The following is a 20657-nucleotide window of genomic DNA, read 5'->3' on the forward strand; positions in this document are numbered from 1 at the left end:
TGATGCTTTGTCCCGTGACCAGTCATCAGTCCAAGGGGATTATTACATCATTATTTCAGTTTATCTCTGGGGTGTCTTATATTGAATGAGCCACAGCAAAAATGTGAGATGGAAAATATGAGAGGGGAAAGAGATCCTACCTCTCAGACCTTGCTTTGTGCATGGGGACAATATCCAGACGAAACAGGAAGGGGCCTTCCCCAAATTCTGGCCTCAAAATTTGAAGCACAGAATTGCCCTAATGCACTTAAGCGAGGTCAATATGGAAATGGAGGGTCTTATCACCCAACATCAGAGCCCAACCTTTCCAATGTTCTTGTGGCTAAATGGGCACTAATTCCCACAGACACACTCTCTGTGTCTTGTGGAGAGCCTTCCCAGAGGAGTAGCAGCTGTTAAAACTGCAATGGGGACTTCCATGGTTTGGGAATTGGATGTCCAACAAGCTCAGACATTAGTGATGGCCAGGTGTCCTCATAATTTTTTCCATAGTGTCGGTGTCGGTTGTTTTTAACTATAACTAGATATATTATTCTATTGCCTACATATGACTGCAAATATTCCATAGCCATAGGTCTATATATATATATATATATATATATATATATATATTTCTGTCGCTGTCTGCTTTTTAGATTTAGATATAATTGTTTTATTATATTCCAAGGCTGATTGAACTTTGTTTTGTCTGTTCCGTTTATTTTTTTCACCTTTTACCCGAACGCTTGAAATTCCCAATGAATTGAACTGAATTGACTGTGGAGTGCGCCCTCTGTAGGAAAACAACAAACACAACATCCGATATCATGATGACGTCTATCAAAAGCAAGGCAGGTTTTATCTCTCTTCACAGACCTCCTCATTTGACACATTTATTGTTGACTTTCTGACTATATTTTGTAAATGGACTGAGAGAAAGCTGTCACAACAAGGTCCACCTAACACTATGAACCACTCTGATTGATTTGAAATGGGTGTCAAAAACACAATTGTCTCTTTTATTTGCAAATTGGTATATTCAGACAGCACTTACGATAGAAATCCCTTTCAGTATGATACAAAAAGTGTGGCCAAACATAATCCAACGAGCTCTAGAAAATATCGTACATACTTTCCTTTTTTTATTTTTAAAGCGATCAATAAGGTTGAGAATGGGTTTTGTAGTCGGATTGTGGCGTTTACAACTTGAATTTCTGTACCGAAGAACTACATATCCCAGGGCGCTTCTGTAAAGACGTTTGGAAGGTGGCCCGTCTCGAATTGCCTACGGCTAGCCAGCTAGCTCGTTCTCAAGGTAGAGTTAGGGCAGTTAACAGAGCTATAACATTCGTTAGGATAATGTTCATGTCAGGTACGGGAAACGGGGGCTACGGTCATGGACAGGGGCCGGGATCGAATGGTTCCTGTAATCCGCGGAAGTTTAGCGAGAAGATAGCTCTCCTCACCCAGCGACAAGCGGAGGACACCGCTGCTTTTCAAGAGGTTATGATGGACATCACGTCCACTAGGGTAAGTCAAGAGGGCAGGCCTCCGTTACTTTTAGGGGCTGCGAGAGCTAGACAAGTTGGCTACCTAGCCGTCAAAACATTCGAAAGTGACGGAGGGCGCGGGGTTCAGTTAAACTTTAAATTGTTAGATTGCATACACTTGGTATTCGATACGATGAAGACATGCACAGTTTTGAGTTGTCTTGTGAGCTGACGTATGTTCTCGTCGTCGTTGTTTTCTTCAATAATATACAATTCTGCCTATCAAACTCAGCTTGCCGTATTTTCTTCAAAGTTTAGTACTTGCACTTGTTGAATGTGTAACTAGTGCTATACTTTGCCACCTCAAGGCTGTTATTCGGCTAACTGTTTATTTTACATTTCGAGACTGAGGTATTGGAGGGTAGCCATAGCATAGCTGTCCTGACTAAACACCAATGTAAATATTTTTTACTCTTTCGGGAGGGGTGTGTGTGTGTGGGGGCGCTTGCGCTGGGTTTGCCGGTGAAAGCAGCGCTCATCAAAATGGTTCAAGAAACATTGGAGAGCAAAGCGCGTTAAACATTTTTGGGAATCAACATTCGATATTGAATATATTAGGAATAAGCACAAATATTTAACTGAGTCTGCAATGGTCGTCAATAAAGCCTCACATACATGACTTTTGATCCTGCAACAAAATGGGTCTCATCAAATAAGAATCAATGAAAATAAACCTAACAATACCATTGTTTATTTTGTAACACAACAGCTGGTATGAACAGGGTTTTCATTTTATTTGGTCATTAAATTGATGACACATTTTATGAGGCATATTTGGCGGATACTGCAATAGACAGGTCAAAGAAGCTACACGTTTGCTGAAGTTGAGGAAATGATCATGAAATTGATTATTGTTAGTGTAGTAGTTAATTAATGTGATCTCAGTGGAACCCATTCAAACTACTTCTGTAAACCAGGGCATCATTCATCTTCATGAATGTAATAAACTGGGAAAACCTCAGCACATAGTTCCACCTGACTTCCACATCCCTTGCAATAAAATCGTATTCATATGCACACTTTAGTCTTTCGTCTAATTCTCATGTTGAAGGGTTAAATGGTTTGTGAGGCTATGAGATTGGCGATATTTGAAGACTGTTGGGATTATGCTACAGTGCATCACACAGAGAGCAAAGAGCTCTAAATTGAGCTGTGACTTGTAATGCTTATTCTCTCTCCATGTAATACTGTAAGCTATACCCTCTTATACAAAATGCTGCTGTGTAAATATAAGTATATTAAATATAGCCAAGACCCAAAGAGTGCTTTTATACACATCTGTATTGGCAGCACTGGCCATTCAATTTTAGTTTTAGTTCCTCCATTTGGATCTTGGAAGATTTACATAAAAGTACATGGAGAATGTGTACCTTTTGGTCAAATCAAGCAGCCTACATTAATATTTCCCAGTGTCTCACACTGAGAAGGAAGAGCAGATTAATTGTGATAGTACCATTATTGTCCACCATTGTTTTATCCTGTAATAGAAATTATGAGATTTTATCTCATTAATACAAAATAAGGTGTCTATTTTGTGAGGTTGTGGGCTTCCATGTGTTGAGCCTCAGTCAGACCCAGAGTCAGCCGAGGAGCCTGTTGTGCACCAAAATCTGTGACTAACAGACACACAGGAATGGAAGGTTTAGTGTAGTTAGCATCTTTTATGCTATTGTTAGCGGTTGTGAAACATACAATATCTGAACTGAACTAAAGACACTGAGCATTGCTGATGCTCTCTTCGGGTATGCGGGCAAGTAAATTCCAACCATTTTAGCAGCAGAGTGGGATTTTGGTAGATAGTGGAAGGAAGTTCCAGGGTCCGGTTTACATATCAGAACTCCACACACTACCATGTTTGCGGTCAGACCTTTCACTACTATGCTAATGCTAACTCTCGGTACGGACAAATCCAGTCTGCACTGGAGTTTTCAGGTTTCTTTACCTATTTATGGAGTGTGTCTTTGTAGACCAGATATATGTTGATCTGTTATTGAGTTTGTAGCCTTGCAGTTATATGAATCTTACTAGATTTCAGTTCCCAAGGAGAAACACTAATTAAATTAGTTGAATGCAGCCCGTCATGCTGAGGAACCAGCTAAGGTTGTGCAGCACTTTAAATAGCCGAGAGGAGGTGGCCGCTGACTGTGGCTTTGCAGGATCATGTCATAACACTGGCTTCTGAACCATACGGGTCTCCCCTCTCTCTCTCTCTCTCTCTCTTCCTCTTTCCTTCCTCAAACCCTTCTCTCTCCCTAACGCTGAGATCCTTCCCACAATGCACCACGCTCAGGGCCGTGTGAATGCAGAGTTGTAGTTCTCTAAGGTCACTGTAGTTGTATAACGGTGTCATGGCCAAGCATGCAGACTTTGGTCAGATAGGGTTTAGGCACATTTTTAGTATTAATTAATTGTAATAGTTAGTATTTCTGATAGCATTTGGAACTTCAGCTGTTTTTTCAGTAACCTTCACTGGCAAGCTAGTATTGTTTTGACTAACATATTTTTTTGATGGTTTGTACTGTGTGTGCTGGACACTAGCTGGATTTCAAGTGGAGTTTGGTAGAAAACCACAGCCCATATAAACAAACAAAATATTTGTCAGACATACATGTTGACATATGAAGAAAAAAGAATCATATTCCTTGAAATCTCTGCAAATATATTGCAACGTTATGGCCAGCCACTAGTGTTTTAGGGCTAGCAAGTGTGTGCTAAGTACACATAGACTAGCTAATGAGCACAAAACATAACATTGTCACATTACATGACTTAAAAGTACAAAATAATAGGAGCACTGACAACATCGGGGACCCTGCGTCATGCCTCATTTTTTTTTTTTGTACAGAGACGTATTGAACAGGACTGGGTGTGCAGCCACACAGACAATTAGTTTCTCTTCCATCTTGAAACTGTGAAAGCTAGAAATGTTTACCATGATGAAAGGTTGCTACGTTACAAGAAACAAGAAAACAATCAAGTTGGCTGCGCTCGCAAAAAACACTCCTCATTTACATGAAGTTGAACATATTTCAGCTCTGGTCACTCTGCTCGCCTTCCTACAATGCACCATGCAAGCGATTTCTCCGGCTTCATTGAAATGAGTGGAAATCGTAGCTCAAATCGCTTTGCTGTATCGGACACGCAGGGTTAGTCCCGTCCCTTCCCTCTCTCTCTCTCTCTCTCTCTCTCTCTTTCTTTTACTCTCTCTTTCTCTTTCTCTCACTTTCTCCCTCTTTCTGGGCACTTTTCCATGTCCACTCACTTGCTCATTGTAGCGAGATCTAATTCCTGTACCCAGGCCAAGTCCTGTGTTGCCAATAGACATAGATCCTACTCCAGACCCATAGCTAGACCAGGCCCATGCCAAAACCAGTCCCATGCCTAGACCAGGAACTGCATCACACCCAGACCAGACCCATAAGTAGCATAACTAGGCCCAAACCGACCATAACCAGCACCATAACTAGACCAGGCCCATACTAGACTAGGCCTATGACTAGACTAGGCTCATAGACATATAAACTGGTGTCTTAACTCCTTCTCCTGTATTTGTTCTTCACCTCCCTCTTCTTCTCCCCTCCACCGTCTCCTCCTTCTCTCTTGCCTTTCTTTTTTACTCTTCTCTCCTCCTTCTACTTTATCCTCCCATCTCCTCCTACTCTCATCGCAGGTTTTGGTGCAGAGGGCGCGTCAGGCCCGAAGCCAGGGCCTGTATTACGGAGGCTCCCTGCCAAATGTCAACCAGATCGGGAGGAACCCCTCAGACTTCCAGGTGAGAGCCAGGGTGAAGCCTACAGGCCCGTTTACTGCTGCCACATTAGACTACTCAGGATACCAGACTCACGTTTCCACTGGTCTAGCACTGGTGCCACCAACTTTCTTATTTGGTTGCACCCTTTTGTTTTGGTACAGCATGGTTTTAAAGGCAGGGTAGGTAATATTGTTGACAAACACGTTTTGTCATATTTTCTGAAATACTTCACACCTTAATAACAACCAATACATCTAAAGATTTGGCAGCAAAATAAATCAATACAATATTTGTAGGCATCGCAGGACTGTAATCAACACGACCAATCATTATCGCTTGATGGGGACTAATGATTCAATTACATTTGTACCAAATGCAATGATTGGACGGGCTACTTGTTTGTCTGCCTACCTCCCGGCAGTAGTCAGGCAGCGCATTGTTGCTAGTGTTTTGGAGGGGTGGGATATTTTCAATTGAATCCTTTTAAACTCCAACTGAAATAGCTTGGTTCGCGAAACGTACCTACCCTGCCTTTAAACAATGACCGTGCATGCTGACAGGTAGTTGTCTTGGTTTGCATACCCACGTTTTGCATTGAGAAGACTATGGCATAGGATTTATGATTGTTTTGCATGATTTATTTTAGTTGTGAGTGTAATAATACATGCTCACAATGAGCACATTTGATTATTTTGTGCGATGGACTAATGCGTTCTGCAGAGAAGGGAGACTGGCGTTTTGGAATGGAAGGGAGAAAACAGGACAGAGTAACACGGCGGATATCGTAGTTAAGGCGGCAGGCGTGTGTTGCTTATGCGGCCGCCTTAACTGAAAAGTGCTGGGGCAAACCCATGTAATGTGAGGGGTGTCATGTGTTGGATTTCAATAATGATAATAATAGTAATATTGTCACTTCCAGGGGCAGCCCTCCTGTGGCCCTGACTCAGGATGCCCCACGAGACGCCGCCCAATGGCAGACCCAGGACAGAGTGACGGACAGCTGAGCTTTCCAGTTCGATCTGTCAGGCGACACGTATCCTTACCATGCCGGTAAATGTAGCTCGAGTATCTGGTTGCTTCTGTGGAGAGAGAAAGTGGGTAAACCACTGAGATTTCATATGGTGTTTACTACTAATCTGCTTCCTGTCTAGAAACAAATATACCCCAAATCCCCCTGCTCCGTGGTCTAACTAGCCTGCTAAGCTAAAGCTTAAGGGTTGATCCACTTAGGGACTTGGGGAAGGTAGGGCATGCCATTACATTGAGTGAGAACATTGAGAAACCTGATTACCAGGAATTGTCGGTTTATGCCAATAATACGGATGACAACTCTGGGCAGACAGTGTGCAGGTGGCCTTAACTCCCCTTCGCCCAGATGGACAGTGCTCCCTACAGGCCAGTCCATCTGTCTCCCCCTGCGGAGCCTTGCTGGAAAAGGTAAGCTGAAGAAGTGTTTGATACGATATATAATAATGCCGAATTATCAACCCTATATTTAATTTTAAAGGTCTTATCACACATTCAGTCAGAACAATGGGGGCTCTATACAAGCCTTTACATTTTTCATGAACAACACCACGTCCTATTCCTATCAGTGGGCAAGTGTGTGTGTCCAGATTATCCTGAGACCACTGTGAGGCTGGGTGACGGTCTGAGGGAGGAGGAAGGGGGGCACTAGAGGGGAGGAGGAAGGCAGAGAGGTGAGGAGGGGGCTGGAGGGAGGCAGGAGAGGGAAGAAGAAAGGCATAGGATGGAGAAGGGGGGAGGAGACTAGGGGGGAGGGAGAAATGTCTGAAGGGTGCTTTGTTCTATTATATCGATGAAAAGGCGTACGTCACATCCAGTGTAGGCCTCTAAAAACCCCTTTGTGACATTGCTTGTAAAAGGATCCAAAGTGATTTGACACGCCCAGAGAGCCAATACACACAGAGCATGACAGGGATTTGTCACTGCTTCTTTGTACTTGTGGTAGAGAAGTTCACAGGCTCAGATCCTCCTGTATGTCCTTTTTGATAAGTGTGTCTGCTAAATAACTAACTTTAATTATTATACCCACCTTAACTCCTTCCACAGTTTTAGCTTTCTATGTAGACTTGAAAGGTTTCGAAATGTGTATTTCAGTCCCCAAAGCGTTATTTTCTGGAAGGTTCCGTAGCATGGTTTAGGAAATATTCACAAACAAATGTGTGTTTTCAACATGTTTTCATCATAGCTAGATATATCTGTCCCCTTGTTTGTTCTGCAGATGTTTCGCAGATTTAGTCAGTCAGCTAGGTAGCTTCTAGGAGCAAGCTAAAACTGCGAAAGACAAGCTGAAGTCGGAACAAACAGTCAAATGCAAAATATTACATATGTGGCTACATTAGCTACAGAATCAACACCGTGTATTTTGTTGTCAGGTATGGCTAGCTATGTGGGCAGCAAAATCACTTTTAAACAAAAAAACATATATGAATGTGCTATAATTTTTTATCTGTGCAGTAGAAAAGAGTCTTAAATCTCCACTGAGATACAGTTATGTAACATTTATGTACACCCCATAAAAACGTTTGCCTTTATCCAAACATTTTAGCATTATGGACATTTGATATTAATTTAAATAAATGTTTTGGAGGTGATACAGTTAAATAAGCTGCCCCAGCTGCGGCAGCCACAAGCACACTTCACAATGTCCCCAGAAATTGCACCCTCTCTTGTTATTAATATTTCCTGTAGGAGCTGGGCTGAAAGCACCCAGATGGACACAAGCAAGCATATTCAGCCTTCCATGACAGCACTCAACAGGTAAACACATCTTCTGTTATTAAACAAAAACTATAACAATTTATGAGTCACAAACAGTTACATATAGGCATATTACATCATTTGTTTTTTAGATTTACATTTACTTATTTAGCAGACGCTTTCATCCAGTGTCTTCCAAGAGAGAGCCTTACAAAAGTGCATAGGTCACTGATCATAACGAGATAGCCCCAAAAACATTGTGGGTAGCCAAAACATGAAGCATACATTGAGAAAAACCAAGTGCCAATGGGAAGAACCATAAGCGCATGCAGTTAAACAAGTCACAATTAGACAACAGGAACCTCAAACGTGCAAGAGTGTACCTGTAGAAAAACAAAGAACAATAGTATTATATTGTTGATGAGAATGTTTAGCTCCTATAGGATTATTTCATTAGGATGTGTGACACGAACATGTTACCAGACATGTTCCAAGCCCAGGAGAGTGTGAGGTCAGAGGCGACAGTTCAAAGCAAGGAGCGTTTGCGTTGGGGTGTTGAGGTGGGACAGGGATCACCTTGACTGTGTACTCTGTACTATGTCTTTCCCCTCTTTCCCTCCCTGCTCTAATTCTCGACTCCTCCTCTCCTCACAATCTCCTTGTCCCCTCCTCTCTTCCTCGTTCCCTTCCGTCCTTCCCCCCTGTGCCCCACCTCCCTCTCCTCTGCAGGACAAACTCGGACTCTGCTCTGCACACCAGCGTGAGGAACACACACACAGGAGACCTGTTGAGCCCCACACAGAGAACCAGGCACAGAAGTATGTCCCCCGGTCACGTCAGACGTCACCCTTACTGGACATTTTGTACAAATAAAATGCTAGCTATCAAATGGATGGCAAATACGAGCACTCTTGAGATCTGAAACAACATTAAGATCTACATTTTGGATTAAGTTGGTGTAAAACAAGGCACGGATTCAGGATTTTAGGTTTTTACCGTACCACACCCAATGCTATTAATTAGGTTCTATGTGTAAGCCAGGTTAGGTAAATTTAGTGTTTGAGTTATGGGTTATAAACTGGGATTGGAGTGTAAACCTACAGGGGGGTATCTCTCCAGGAGCAGGGTTGTAGATCTGTTGGATCTAAATGTAGATTCAAAATTCAAAATGTGTAATTTAATGTGGCTTTAGCTCTCAAGAGTTATCTTTAATAACCAGTGGAGTTTTAGTAAAGTGTCAACATCAAGACGCTCTCTCTTTTGTCCTTGCAGTGTTTCCGTACCCAGTGCCCCCCATAGAGGAGAATGTTCTAGAAGAGGGGAAACTGTCACAAAGTTCCAGGAAGGTATGTTTACTGTGGGATGGTCACCACAATAAGCAAGGCATCCTTTGTATTATATGTACTGTGTATATATTTAATTGTTTTAATCTTGCAACTGAAGTTAGTACTTGCAGTTTGATAGGGCTATTCTTCAGTTTACTTGTCTCGTCCTTGTGTATCAGTGTCTTAAAGCTGTTCTGTTCTCCTAGTCGGCTGTGGAACACAACAAGGCCTGTGAGCTTCCTGGTATCAAGTAAGTCATCTACTCTACCAGGATCAGCTACTCTGAAAACAACACATGTTCATCTCTCTCACTCTCTCTCGCTCTCTCTTTCTCTCCTTCTCTCCTCTCGCTCCCTTTCTTGCTGCATTCCTATCTGTTACTTTCTTCCCTCTCCTTCATGCCCTCTCCTCCCCTCCTCTCTCCAGAATCCTGTCCTCCCCAGACCAGCAGCTTGGTTCTCTCCTGGACCTTCCTGCTGCCCTCAGTGCCAGTGGCTCCCTGCCAGACCTCTCCAGCCTGCACCTGCCCTCCCCGCATCCAGGGGGCGCCAGCCTGGACTCAGACAGCCTCCCTGGCTCCCTCAGCATGGCCTGCAGCACAGGACACCTACGGGGGACGACCTCTGACCTAAAAGACCTGGTGGCCCGGGAGGACCAGTTCCACCTGCCAGGTGAGTTAATCGGTTGATTGGTTTAGCAAATGTTGTTTATGTAAATGTTGTTCATTGTTTACAATTAGTCATTTAGCAGCCACTCTTATCCAGAGCGACCTACTGTAAATATAGGGGCATTCCCCCTGAGGGTGAAGGACACAACATCATTTGGCACAGCCGGGAATCAAACCAGCGACCTTCTGATTACTAGCACGATTCCCTAACCGCTCAGCCATCTGACTCGTCTGTTTAATTGATTCAGTTATAGATGTATTTAATGTATTACTATTTATAGAGGGTATGTGTGTTTACTCTCTTTTTTACATGCTCTGTTCCACCCCCTTTTCTCTTCCCCTCAACTGCCTACACTCACTCTCTTTGATTATCTCTGTCTCTACCTCTCTCATCACTATTTTCAACTCCGTCCCTCTCCTATCCTCTCCTCCCTCCCTCTCTCTCCTATCCTCTCCTCCCTCTCTCTCCTACCCTCTCCTCCCTCTCTCTCCTACCCTCTCCTCCCTCTCTCTCCTACCCTCTCCTCCCTCTCTCTCCTACCCTCTCCTCCCTGCCCTCTCCTCCTCCCCCAGGTCTGTGTGTGTCTCTGCAGGGTTCTATCAGCAACCCTTTGCTCCCCTCCTCCCTCAGTCACCCCAACATCCAATCATCTCTCAGCAGCCATTCCCTCCCATGCTCCCTAAACTCTGCTTCCTTACACCTGTCGCTAAGCAACCCCTCCCTCCAGTCCTCGCCCAGCAACCAATCCCTGCAGTCCTTCCTCAGCAACTCTTCCCTCAGTGGACAGTCCATCCAATCGGCTGCCAGCCACTGCAGCTACAGCAGTGGGATTGGTGGGTCTCGTTCGTGCTCCTCCTCCTCCCTGTCCGCTTCCCCGCGTCCTACCGGCCAATCCGTGTCCAGGAGGCGGACCCCTCTTAGCCCATTGGTGGTGCCCCCTGGTGGAGAGACTCGGTGGCACCAGACCAAGCAGTTCTCTCCTGTTGGCTCGCCGACCCTGTCCTCCATAACTCAGGTACGGTTATTAATAAATATGTCATTAATAATTCATAGTTATTTTCAGTCAACACAAACAGAGATAAAACTACTATCTCAAAACACGGAGATATAAAAATACCATTCACACACCAAGAGATAAATAAACTAATATCGAACAAACTAAGAGATACACTATTATCTCATCACACCAAGAGATACACTTATACAGTGTGTAAGTGTATACACGTATTACACTTATTACACTTTTTGTAACACACCTAAATATATATATATACACTATTATGTTAACACACCTAGATATAATTTTTAATTATCTAAACACACCTTGATATAAGTCAACATATAGCTAAAGATAAACCCTCGCAGGTTAATACAGTGGTATCACCGCCTAGAGATAAATACTGTAATACCACCACAGTGATACCACCATCACAATACCATGGAAAACTTTTAAACTCAATTTCTCTTGGTAGGGAGTTCTTCTGGACACCAGTGGCCAGGTACCCAAGGAGCAGAACCCGAACCAGGGGAGCCAGTCCACCCAGCCCCCATCCCAGGGACCCATCTTGCCCCAGCAGCAGCACTCCGCATCGGAGGCACAGCAGCATCAGACTTGCCTGGAGCTCCAGCCCCAAGCACAGCACCAGGACAAGCTCCGACCAGGACACTGTCCACAACAACCACATCAGCACCCGCAGAAACAAAACATCCAGTCACAAAAACACTATTATCAACACCATCAACAAGATCAACAACAACAACAACCACAACACCATCAACAAAACCAACAACAAATTCAAGAACATCAACAACGGCAGACCCAGGTGTATCCATACCTTTACCCGCATATTCAGACAGACAGGCAAGACCTATCAAGTCAACAGCAACTCAGCCAACATCACCAAAGACTTTACCTACAACAACATCAACAAGCACACACTCATTCATATCAACATTTCCAGCACCCCCATCCGACCCCAAACCAGCACCCACACCCCCATTCTCAGCCTCAGCCCCAGCCTCTCCCCCACCATCCCCAGCCTCATCCACAACCTCACCCCCACCAAACCCAGCCGCAGAGTGTGCGTCTCCAGCCCCAGCAGATCCAACATGGCCGCCAGTTTCCCCAGCAGCAGCACAGTGACCAGCACCAGTGGGGTAACCAGCGGCCATACCTGCCATTCCAGGGTACCGACCTGCAGAAGGTTCCTAATGGAGAGTTGAGCCGGAGACAGAACCAGGGGATGGGCTGGGGTCAGCAGAGGAGGCCACCCCAGACTCTGGAGGCTGCTTCCCAGGTAAGACCATCCACCATCAGGAACCCCTTTCTTTCAAGAGGGTGTGGTATATTGCCAAATAACCCATGGGTTGTGCTGTGGTTGCACTGATAATCCATGTGGATGTGCGGTAATATCTCTTGAACTATGAAAGGGTTTATCCATGGTATGTTGTCAAGGTCGGAGCTACCCTTTATATTGCACTACCACAACTCTTACCATGATCCCATACCCTAACGAAACGATCTTATTTCTGGGTGTGTCTGGTGTGGATCGTGAGATGCTGCCTGCTGACGATCGGGGATTCAGGTGTCATGTCTGGTTTGGTCTCAGGTTCTTGTCTGTGGTCAACGGATGTGTTGTTGTTTTGTCAGAGTCCCTCCTCCCTGGACCATCTCCAGAAGGGCTACGTGGGCCTCCACCTGACACCCAGCCAGACTGAAGCTCTCTCACAGCAGGTGGGAACTCCTTCCTCTTTGGGTCTCTCTTATACATATGTCTCCTCTTTGTATAACTCACACTTTCTCCTTTTTCCCGCTCTCCATCTCTCCCTCCAGTTGGTCCAGCTACGCAAGGAGCCTCCCTGGTCCGAACTGCCGGGGTTGGACCAGAACCACAGCAGCACAGAGTTCCAGAACCACAGCAGCACAGAGTTCCAGAACCACAGCAGCACAGAGTTCCAGAACCACAGCAGTACAGAGTTCCAGAACATGCCCATGACAGGTATGACTCATTGAGCAAGACTTCTAGTTTGACCCTTTATTTATCCAGAAGAAAAGATGATGACATAAAACCTGGATATATCTATCCAGCAGGGTGCCAAATTGACTTTCTTTAGTCCATCTGCTAAATGGCTAACAAATGTTCAAACTTGACCAGCCACTCAATAGATTATCATAGTTATTTGGGGTGGTGAGTATAGAAAATCTGTTAGCCTCTTGCATATTTTACCAGTATTTGGCTAGTGGATGCTGCTAATTGTGTCCCCTGCTGTCCAGTAAACACCTACAGTACTGTGCATCTCCTCCTCTCATTTTCCATCTCTCTCCATTACCCTCCCCATCTTTTTACCCTCCCCCCCACTCACCTGGCAGTGTACAACGACCTAGACACCCTGCCCATGCTGGGCTTTGATGACGACCCATTCAGCTTGGATGACCCCCTGCAGATCGACCCTCTGGACCTGGAGGAGCTCCACATGCTGGGGGGGGACAAGGGGGTGGAGGAGGCGGGCCTGTGCCCGACCCGGCTCAGATGACCCCCTCCCTCCTACACTGCCCTCCTCTCCCCCTGCCCCCAACCCTCTCCTTCTCTTCTCCCCCCCTGACACCCTCCTCTCACTCCTGCCTCCTTCACCCATCCCTCCACACTCCTATTCAACCTCTTCTCCCTCATCCCCCCATTCATCCCCTTCTTCTCCCTAGGCTCAGCTCTGTATTTAAAAACAACAATGTATTCATCCAGCAGAGGGACCTACGACCTCTCGATAGTAGTCAAATGCTCCACCCATCCTTTCAGTATGCTACCATGTAGTTGAACTGCACCCTACTCAGGTTCCAACTCTGGAGGTTCTGCCAAACTCAGGACCATGCTCTATGCTACACAGGAGTCTCCAGAGAGGCCAACACTAGATGAGGTAACAAGGGTCGAGCACCAGCACGCATTGAGCATTTCTTGCTGAAATAAGTAGAAGCCAGTAATAAACCACGCTTTCATAGCCAAATTCATAAATGAATAACTAAAACAAATAAAAATAATAGCTCTTAGGAAAGTTCCTCGGCCCTTATTTCATATCTCAGTGAAGTCAGTGCCTGTAATGGCATTACATAAATGATGGTATATTCAACCTAGGTCATAGCTGGCCTCATGAATATGCTGGTCGGGTAACCATACAGCTTTACATAGGCTCTAGGTCATGAAAAACAACATGATATCATAATGTTGGAGACCTCAGTTTGCTACACCTTTACACCCCAATACACATTCTCATGTACCACGGTTATGATTTCCTGTTGTGCTTTGCCTGCAGTGTGCACTCTCCCCTGAGCCACACTTGTGTTTTAGGAGGATTTGGGGTTTGCTCTGACACTACAAGACCACAAGACACAAGACATACACAAGACATACACCCCGGAGAGAAACTGAAATAATGATGTAATAATCCCCTTGGACTGGTGACTGGCCAAAGCATCATCAACATAACCTGTTACCCTCTCCTACTAAACCTGATTGGTTGTACAGACAATGTGTTGCCCAGTACCCTTCTGTGATTGGACGGCTCTCAGAAAACAGTATTAGTCCACATTCTTCTATGTTATTGTAAGACAACCAATGGGAATAATTTGGGTGTTTCTTTACATTTTACTTTGTATTCATTTAGTCAGGACTGCTGTTGCAACTACAGCAGCTACTTGCATGCAGTGAAACATTGGAATGTCTAACCCTTCCCAAAACAATGCACCTTACCATAGTCTACTTTATAAGAGATACATGCAACAATATCTGAATATGAAGGTATATATTTGTTATATATTTTTGTATTTATTTTGAGCTTTTATTTGTGATACATTACTGTTCATAGAACAGTAAACCACCCTTTTCACTCTCAGGTAGAGATGAAAAATGTAATGTACATTTTTTTACAATGTGGCCAAGCAACTTTTGTAACATTATTTTGCTATGTGCTTTAGAAAACGTCCACAAATGCCTGATAAATAAAACTAATTTTTTTGTGAAAAAGCCTTCCTGTGTGTATCAAATATTCCAGTTTATCCATTTCAACTCCCATTGAACATAGTGGCGGCTGGTCAATAGGGCCCTCCCTGGTGAAAAGTGTTTTAGATTATTATTTTTTTTCATGTAATCTAAAGAATAACTACTCATTTTAAGCATGGCTGTGTTAAAAATAGACAATAACGCGTTCTGTGTGTATATATGTGTATACACAAATTCTGTTTTGGGATACATTTTCTTCATGCTCAACCAGAGGCGATTCTAAGATCAGACCTTTAGGGGTGCTCAGCCCCCAATGAGAATGTGACATGAATACAGTGCTTTGCAAAGGTGCCAAACCCCCTTGCAATTAACAGGCATGCAAACAGGTTAGGGATGAAAAAGGTGAGAAGGATACGGCAAACCCCCGACCCTGGAGGGACCGGGGGCATGCTCTTCAGAAGAAAATGTACTACATTTTAAAGTTAAACGCATGAATCTGGTGCACTTTGAGGCTAGATCTATGTAGAATCTGTGCTCTTGTAAACAATGTCATATTCTTTTAACCATAGACATTTTTTGTATAGCGAACATCATAAAAAACGATTTAACAAACGGGATTACATGTGTTGAACTACTTTAAAAAGCAAAAGTCAAAAGCATCACTTACTGTATAGTTAACACACATCCACATTCTGCATTGGCTTTCTAAAGCCAAAGCAGGCTTTTGGAAGTTACGGTGAAGACAACAACCTATTTTCTCTGAAAAACCGACGAGTTAATTTAAGATATTTGGCCACATGATGAAGCAGACCTTAACTGTTCCGAAAATGAAAAAATATCATTTTCGACGAAATTGTAGTTACGGTCTTTTGCCTTTGCACGGCAGTGCGCTAAACGTATTATTTGCCTCTAACTCAGTCCAAATGACCACAGGGCCACAGAACAGGGTAGCCCCCTGAGTAGAGGGGGCTGAACTCCCAGGGCAGCAAGGGTCCGCTGATCATCTGAAACACATGACACGCAGAAACCCATTTGTCTACCTAGTAACTATGGACTAAACTAAAACAAGCTTTATGCGCCCTCTCAAACCTTTAACCCGAAGACAGAGGAGACTTACGTCCTGCCACCCTGGCATGCACAGCAGCGGAAGTCCAGACTGAGGGCGGAACAGAGGCAGCAGCTCCTCATCAACCTCCGTGACCTGAGGAGGAAGAGGACAGTAGAGGAGGTTTTAATGACAGTCCAATATGAAACTGGCAAACATAGTAAACATTTCCCCCGCCAAGAGATGTACTTTCCCCCTTGGGTCCAGATAGTCATCACAAGATTTCTGTGTGATGATCTACACACACACACACACACGCCAGATCAAATCATTTGGTATTTTAAGTACAAATGTGTAGGCCTGTAAGAGCGTTACATAAATCAAATGAGCCTCAACTATAACCAGTTAAATAGGATGTGATCTAGTAGGTTTTGTTGCCTAACTGTACAGTCTTTGTCCTTTTCTGTGGGGCTCACATTCAGTTCCTGGGCGCTCTTTGTCAGATGGCGCCTAACACATCCATCAATCAGCTGACAATGAACTTTCTGAAAGTTTAAACAGAAAAAGGCACGGAGTTAGCACTGTATCATGAATTGGGTTTGTTAACCGACAACTTGTTGTCCAAAGGCTTTTGTGAGATAGTGAGGAGTTTGTGAAATATTTGTTTGTGTTGGCCCCTTCCAGTAACGTAAGGAAGTGTCATATTCTGAACTTTGTCTGCTTATGAAAGGCTGAAACAACAGCATCACTGCAGAGGTACACATCTCAGCTTGACTCGAGTCAGTGTTTATCACAGAGTTAATATAACTAGAGACAGCTACTTCTGTCTTCCAAGATGGCGTCCCCATTCATTTCTATGAAAAGTGCTCAGTGGCGCAGTGAGGCAAGCGAGAGCGCGAGACTGGACGCAGCCATCTTTCCACTTCCGTGTCTTTCGGTCTAGCTGTAAACAGTGGCTCTTTTTTCCCCTAGCTCCGAGACCTCGTGCACGCTTGCAACTAGCTGTACACGTCATACTTTGCGACAACCAGTCGCGAGCATAGATTGATATGGTTACGAGCCTATGTTACGAGCGTGTGAGCTAAGGCATTGCAGTGGCAGAATGGGGTACAAGTCCGATAAGAATCAGACACATGATGCAAACTTAACGGAAATGTATTCTGTCACTGTATAGTATTCCTTTCACTTATTTTTTAGAAATAGGCTATAGGGCTAAATATAGGGCTATTCTAGATGGAACTCATCACATAGGTTGCTTTTTTTCTTTGTGATATTAGTATGATTTCCAACGCATTGTATCGGATGAAATGAACTGTTAGCATGAACAGCTCCGTCTTTGTTCTCGCCAGGCAAAGAAAGCTTTATAGTTATTTTGGTAACCGAAATCTTCCATAATGCAGACTTAGCATAGCTTACTTTCTTCACACTGCCTTCAATTTAACATCAGTGTAGAAATATGGCCATGTGTTTTATATGTTCATCCTCTTCAAACGCCTATTAATGGATATAACGTGATCTAACAAGACTTGGTAATAATGTAATAAATAAAAGCTTGAGAACTGTGTCTAAAATATACTTTATTGGACAATTGCCTTTGAAAGGGGAATATTCGAAGAACCATATAGGCTACACGACGTTTCCATCAGATGTAAGTGGGGGTGAAACATTTAGTCACCGAAGACCTTCATTGTCCCACAGAAGCAGTCTGGCTTGATGACACGATCAACAAAAGAATAATGGGTGTGTTTAACAAAAGCTTCTGAAGGCAAGACTAATATTATTTAAATATAGGCCTATATAATTTCCTATTGTGGTTACCGGTTAAAGTATTAATCTTCGTCTTTGCTCCAGATAGACGTCAACAATCTATGCTCGCGCTTAACATATTATATTTGCCATCATGTCATGAACGTTTTTACGAAAAATCAAATCTGTTTTAAAATAACGGGAATAAACTATATTAACAACATGTCATGTATGTGTGACATTTGCTTAACTTGCTGCAACAGGGCAGGCAACTCAAGCCAGTTCTCCCTGTGCTCATTCAATATAAGACTATGGCTCATTCAGCTCCATGTAAATCGGCTATCGGCCAATGTGAACTATTGTGCTCGTGCCCTGTTAGTATCCGCAAGCACATTTGCAGGCAACTTTTATTGACGTAGGCAAATAAATGGGGTGCTAGTTTACACATTTCGGATTGGTCTCAAACTTAGCAAAAATCGGGATAAATTATTCTATAAAAAAGCTAGTAGTATGAGCCAGGTTCGAGAATCGAACAAAAATTATTGGGGGAGATAGTTTTGTAAATGTTGACTGGAGTTAATAGAATAAAAACGACCGGAAGAGTCGGAAACCTAACCGTAATGCAATACCACCTACATCCACCGGGGCCGTTGCTTCAAGCCGAGGGGCGAAGGGTGGGGGCTTGGTGTTTATAGATCCATGTTTCATTCGCTGTGATTAAACTGACTGCAGAAACGTTAGTATTTCTGCCAGGTTGACTTGAGGAGCCAGCTCAGTGCATGTTCTCTTGGCTGTGGTGGAGAGAGCTCGCAGTATCAACACACCAGTCACACAAAATATCCAGTCAGAGCCTGAACAGAAACCCAAACGGAGATGACACAGAGCCTTCCTGACAGTGGTTGGACTTCCGTACTCAAGGAAAACCCATTTCAGAAGAGGCTCTTTGGCTCTAGGTTTGTAGTGTGAGCAAATCGGAGATAATTTGACATCACTACCTTACGTGAAACACGTAGTATGCAGCGTGATCTAAACACTACCTCGCCTCCTACAGTATGTAACCCTTTGTATTATACACGTTGTTTTCCCCCAGGAGGGGAAGTGCACCGTTCCTGGAGGTACTGCAATACCAGGTCGATGCGTGGAGAGGACGGAGCAAGCCCCTTTTCCATCTCCCTGTTCCAAAAATCAATTTAATATATGGTCCCCGGGTAGGGGACGTATCAGATATTAAACTGATAAGAACAGATACTACACTTGATCTTAGCCAAAAGGCCGAGAAGCGATACCGCACCGCTCCTCGAGGGACCCAAGTCATTTTCAGGAACGTCATATTAATATAGGACTTCACGATTGTACTAATGATCTAGGCTACATAATCCGTACTGAAACTAAACAGAGTACAAAAAAACATAACTAGCAAGGAAAGTTGCTTTAATCAACGTGTAGTCTTTGAAAACTAACGTGAAAACGTGGTGTAGCTGTCACGTGATACACGGTCCTCCAATTGGAAATGGGAGATAAAACTATAGAAAACAATCGCAGTTGGGCTTTTCTTCCGAGAAGCAACCAGCCAATATACATTATGTATTGGTGAAATATTTCGTATTTTCGTGGAAGCCTATTTGAAGACGGTTATGCTCACGGAAGAACAAACAACAGCCATGTGAACAGCGGACTATGGCTACGACAAAACCCTGTCATCTGCTGGGCATCAGCAGCAGCCACAGCATCGGGCTTTCCCAACAGAAGACCGGTCCGTTACTGTGTTCAGCATAAAGTGGATATGCATTTTGGCCATCAGTTCGAACAGAAGATCAATCTTGTCTGAATCATTCATGCAAGGGAAAATATCTTCAGTGTAAAATCACATCAGCCCAAAAGCCCTACTTTAGTTAGGCCTACCTACAAGTTAACATGTTGCCTTTGAATTTGACACACACGGTCAGGAGGATAACTCGTGAACTATCATGCAAAGGCTTGTTTAGAAGCTGCGCAACATGAACATCAATTTCAACTGCTAACAAGGTCGATGGGTGCAGAGCCTATATAGCCTAAGACATTCTCTGGTAATAAACAAACGCGTGGTATTGAGTTAATAGCGGGCGAGGTAGGCTACAGTTGCGCCCTAAATATTAACATTTGAGAGAGTTGGCTTTAACGACGACAGTTCATTTCTATTCGGCCGTAATTTGCGTAAACATGTTGGCTAGCTTGCAGTTCGACGTCAGCGAGCGGGGTCGGCAACTCGTATCTCAAGACGTGATGCTGGGGCCTATTTGAAAGGCCTCGTGACAAAACAGACAGGTAGCAAGAAAATAAATTTACGTAGGCCTTCCTAACTCTACATGTCAACTAACTCGGCTACTACCTTTCAACGTGTCTTCTTTAAGCCAATGCCAGGCGAGATACATTTGCCTTAACACATTGCGCATCGAGTCATTCGGTGACAGGGCCTGCTACCAGGCCTGGAACACACACAGGCGAAGACGTTAACAGCCCAAGTCGTGTCCTAGAACTTCAGCAAAACTCAAACAACAAAAACGAATATGTCCCGACTATTGGCTGACATGACTGTAAACATTAACACACGTTAACCACATACATTGTCACGCGTTTGGTAGTAAAAAATACAACAAGCGCTCTTTCCGAATGACTTGGATCAATGCGCTGTAGTGAGAGCCATTCTATTTCTCTCCATCGAAGCACTTCCACTAGCCTACAACTTCTAAAACTAACTCTGAAATGTCCTGTTTGCATATTCCACAGAAGGCAGTGTATTCTAGCGAAGAGGAAAGATACAATGAATGCAGCCTATGTATTTTCTTTTACAAGTCACAGACGATTCACAGCACATCGGTCTGACTTCAAACTTGATTTT

General features: G+C 43.9%; 1 protein-coding gene and 1 non-coding gene across 5 annotated transcripts; one reads left to right on the forward strand and one right to left on the reverse strand.

Annotated features, from left to right (window-relative positions):
* Positions 1 to 1253: 1253 nt before the first annotated feature.
* On the forward strand, positions 1254 to 15015 carry LOC146295030 (uncharacterized). Of its 4 annotated transcripts, none has more exons than XR_014753306.1 (15): positions 1254 to 1509; positions 5200 to 5301; positions 6200 to 6313; positions 6656 to 6717; positions 7996 to 8064; positions 8734 to 8822; positions 9277 to 9350; positions 9536 to 9579; positions 9756 to 10000; positions 10570 to 11012; positions 11470 to 12294; positions 12648 to 12731; positions 12831 to 12996; positions 13368 to 13909; positions 14303 to 15015. XR_014753306.1 is itself a non-coding variant. In XM_084696499.1 (14 exons), exons 1-14 carry the CDS (start codon positions 1339 to 1341, stop codon positions 13529 to 13531), a joined length of 2652 nt encoding a protein of 883 aa, XP_084552625.1. In that variant the 5' UTR covers positions 1254 to 1338; the 3' UTR covers positions 13532 to 15015. The 4 variants fall into 4 exon arrangements, 2 of the variants coding, with proteins under 2 accessions (XP_084552625.1, XP_084552626.1); XR_014753307.1 differs by having other exon boundaries at positions 14338 to 15015; XM_084696499.1 differs by having other exon boundaries at positions 13368 to 15015.
* A 3857-nt stretch (positions 15016 to 18872) lies between these two features.
* Positions 18873 to 19063, reverse strand: LOC146295031 (U2 spliceosomal RNA). The gene has a single exon (XR_014754668.1). It is a non-coding gene; the product is annotated as a U2 spliceosomal RNA (small nuclear RNA).
* Positions 19064 to 20657: the final 1594 nt, after the last annotated feature.

This window comes from Hypomesus nipponensis, chromosome 4 (genome assembly GCF_054491055.1).
Source record: "Hypomesus nipponensis isolate SF chromosome 4, ASM5449105v1, whole genome shotgun sequence".
In the NCBI taxonomy this organism is placed as follows: Eukaryota; Metazoa; Chordata; class Actinopteri; order Osmeriformes; family Osmeridae; genus Hypomesus; species Hypomesus nipponensis.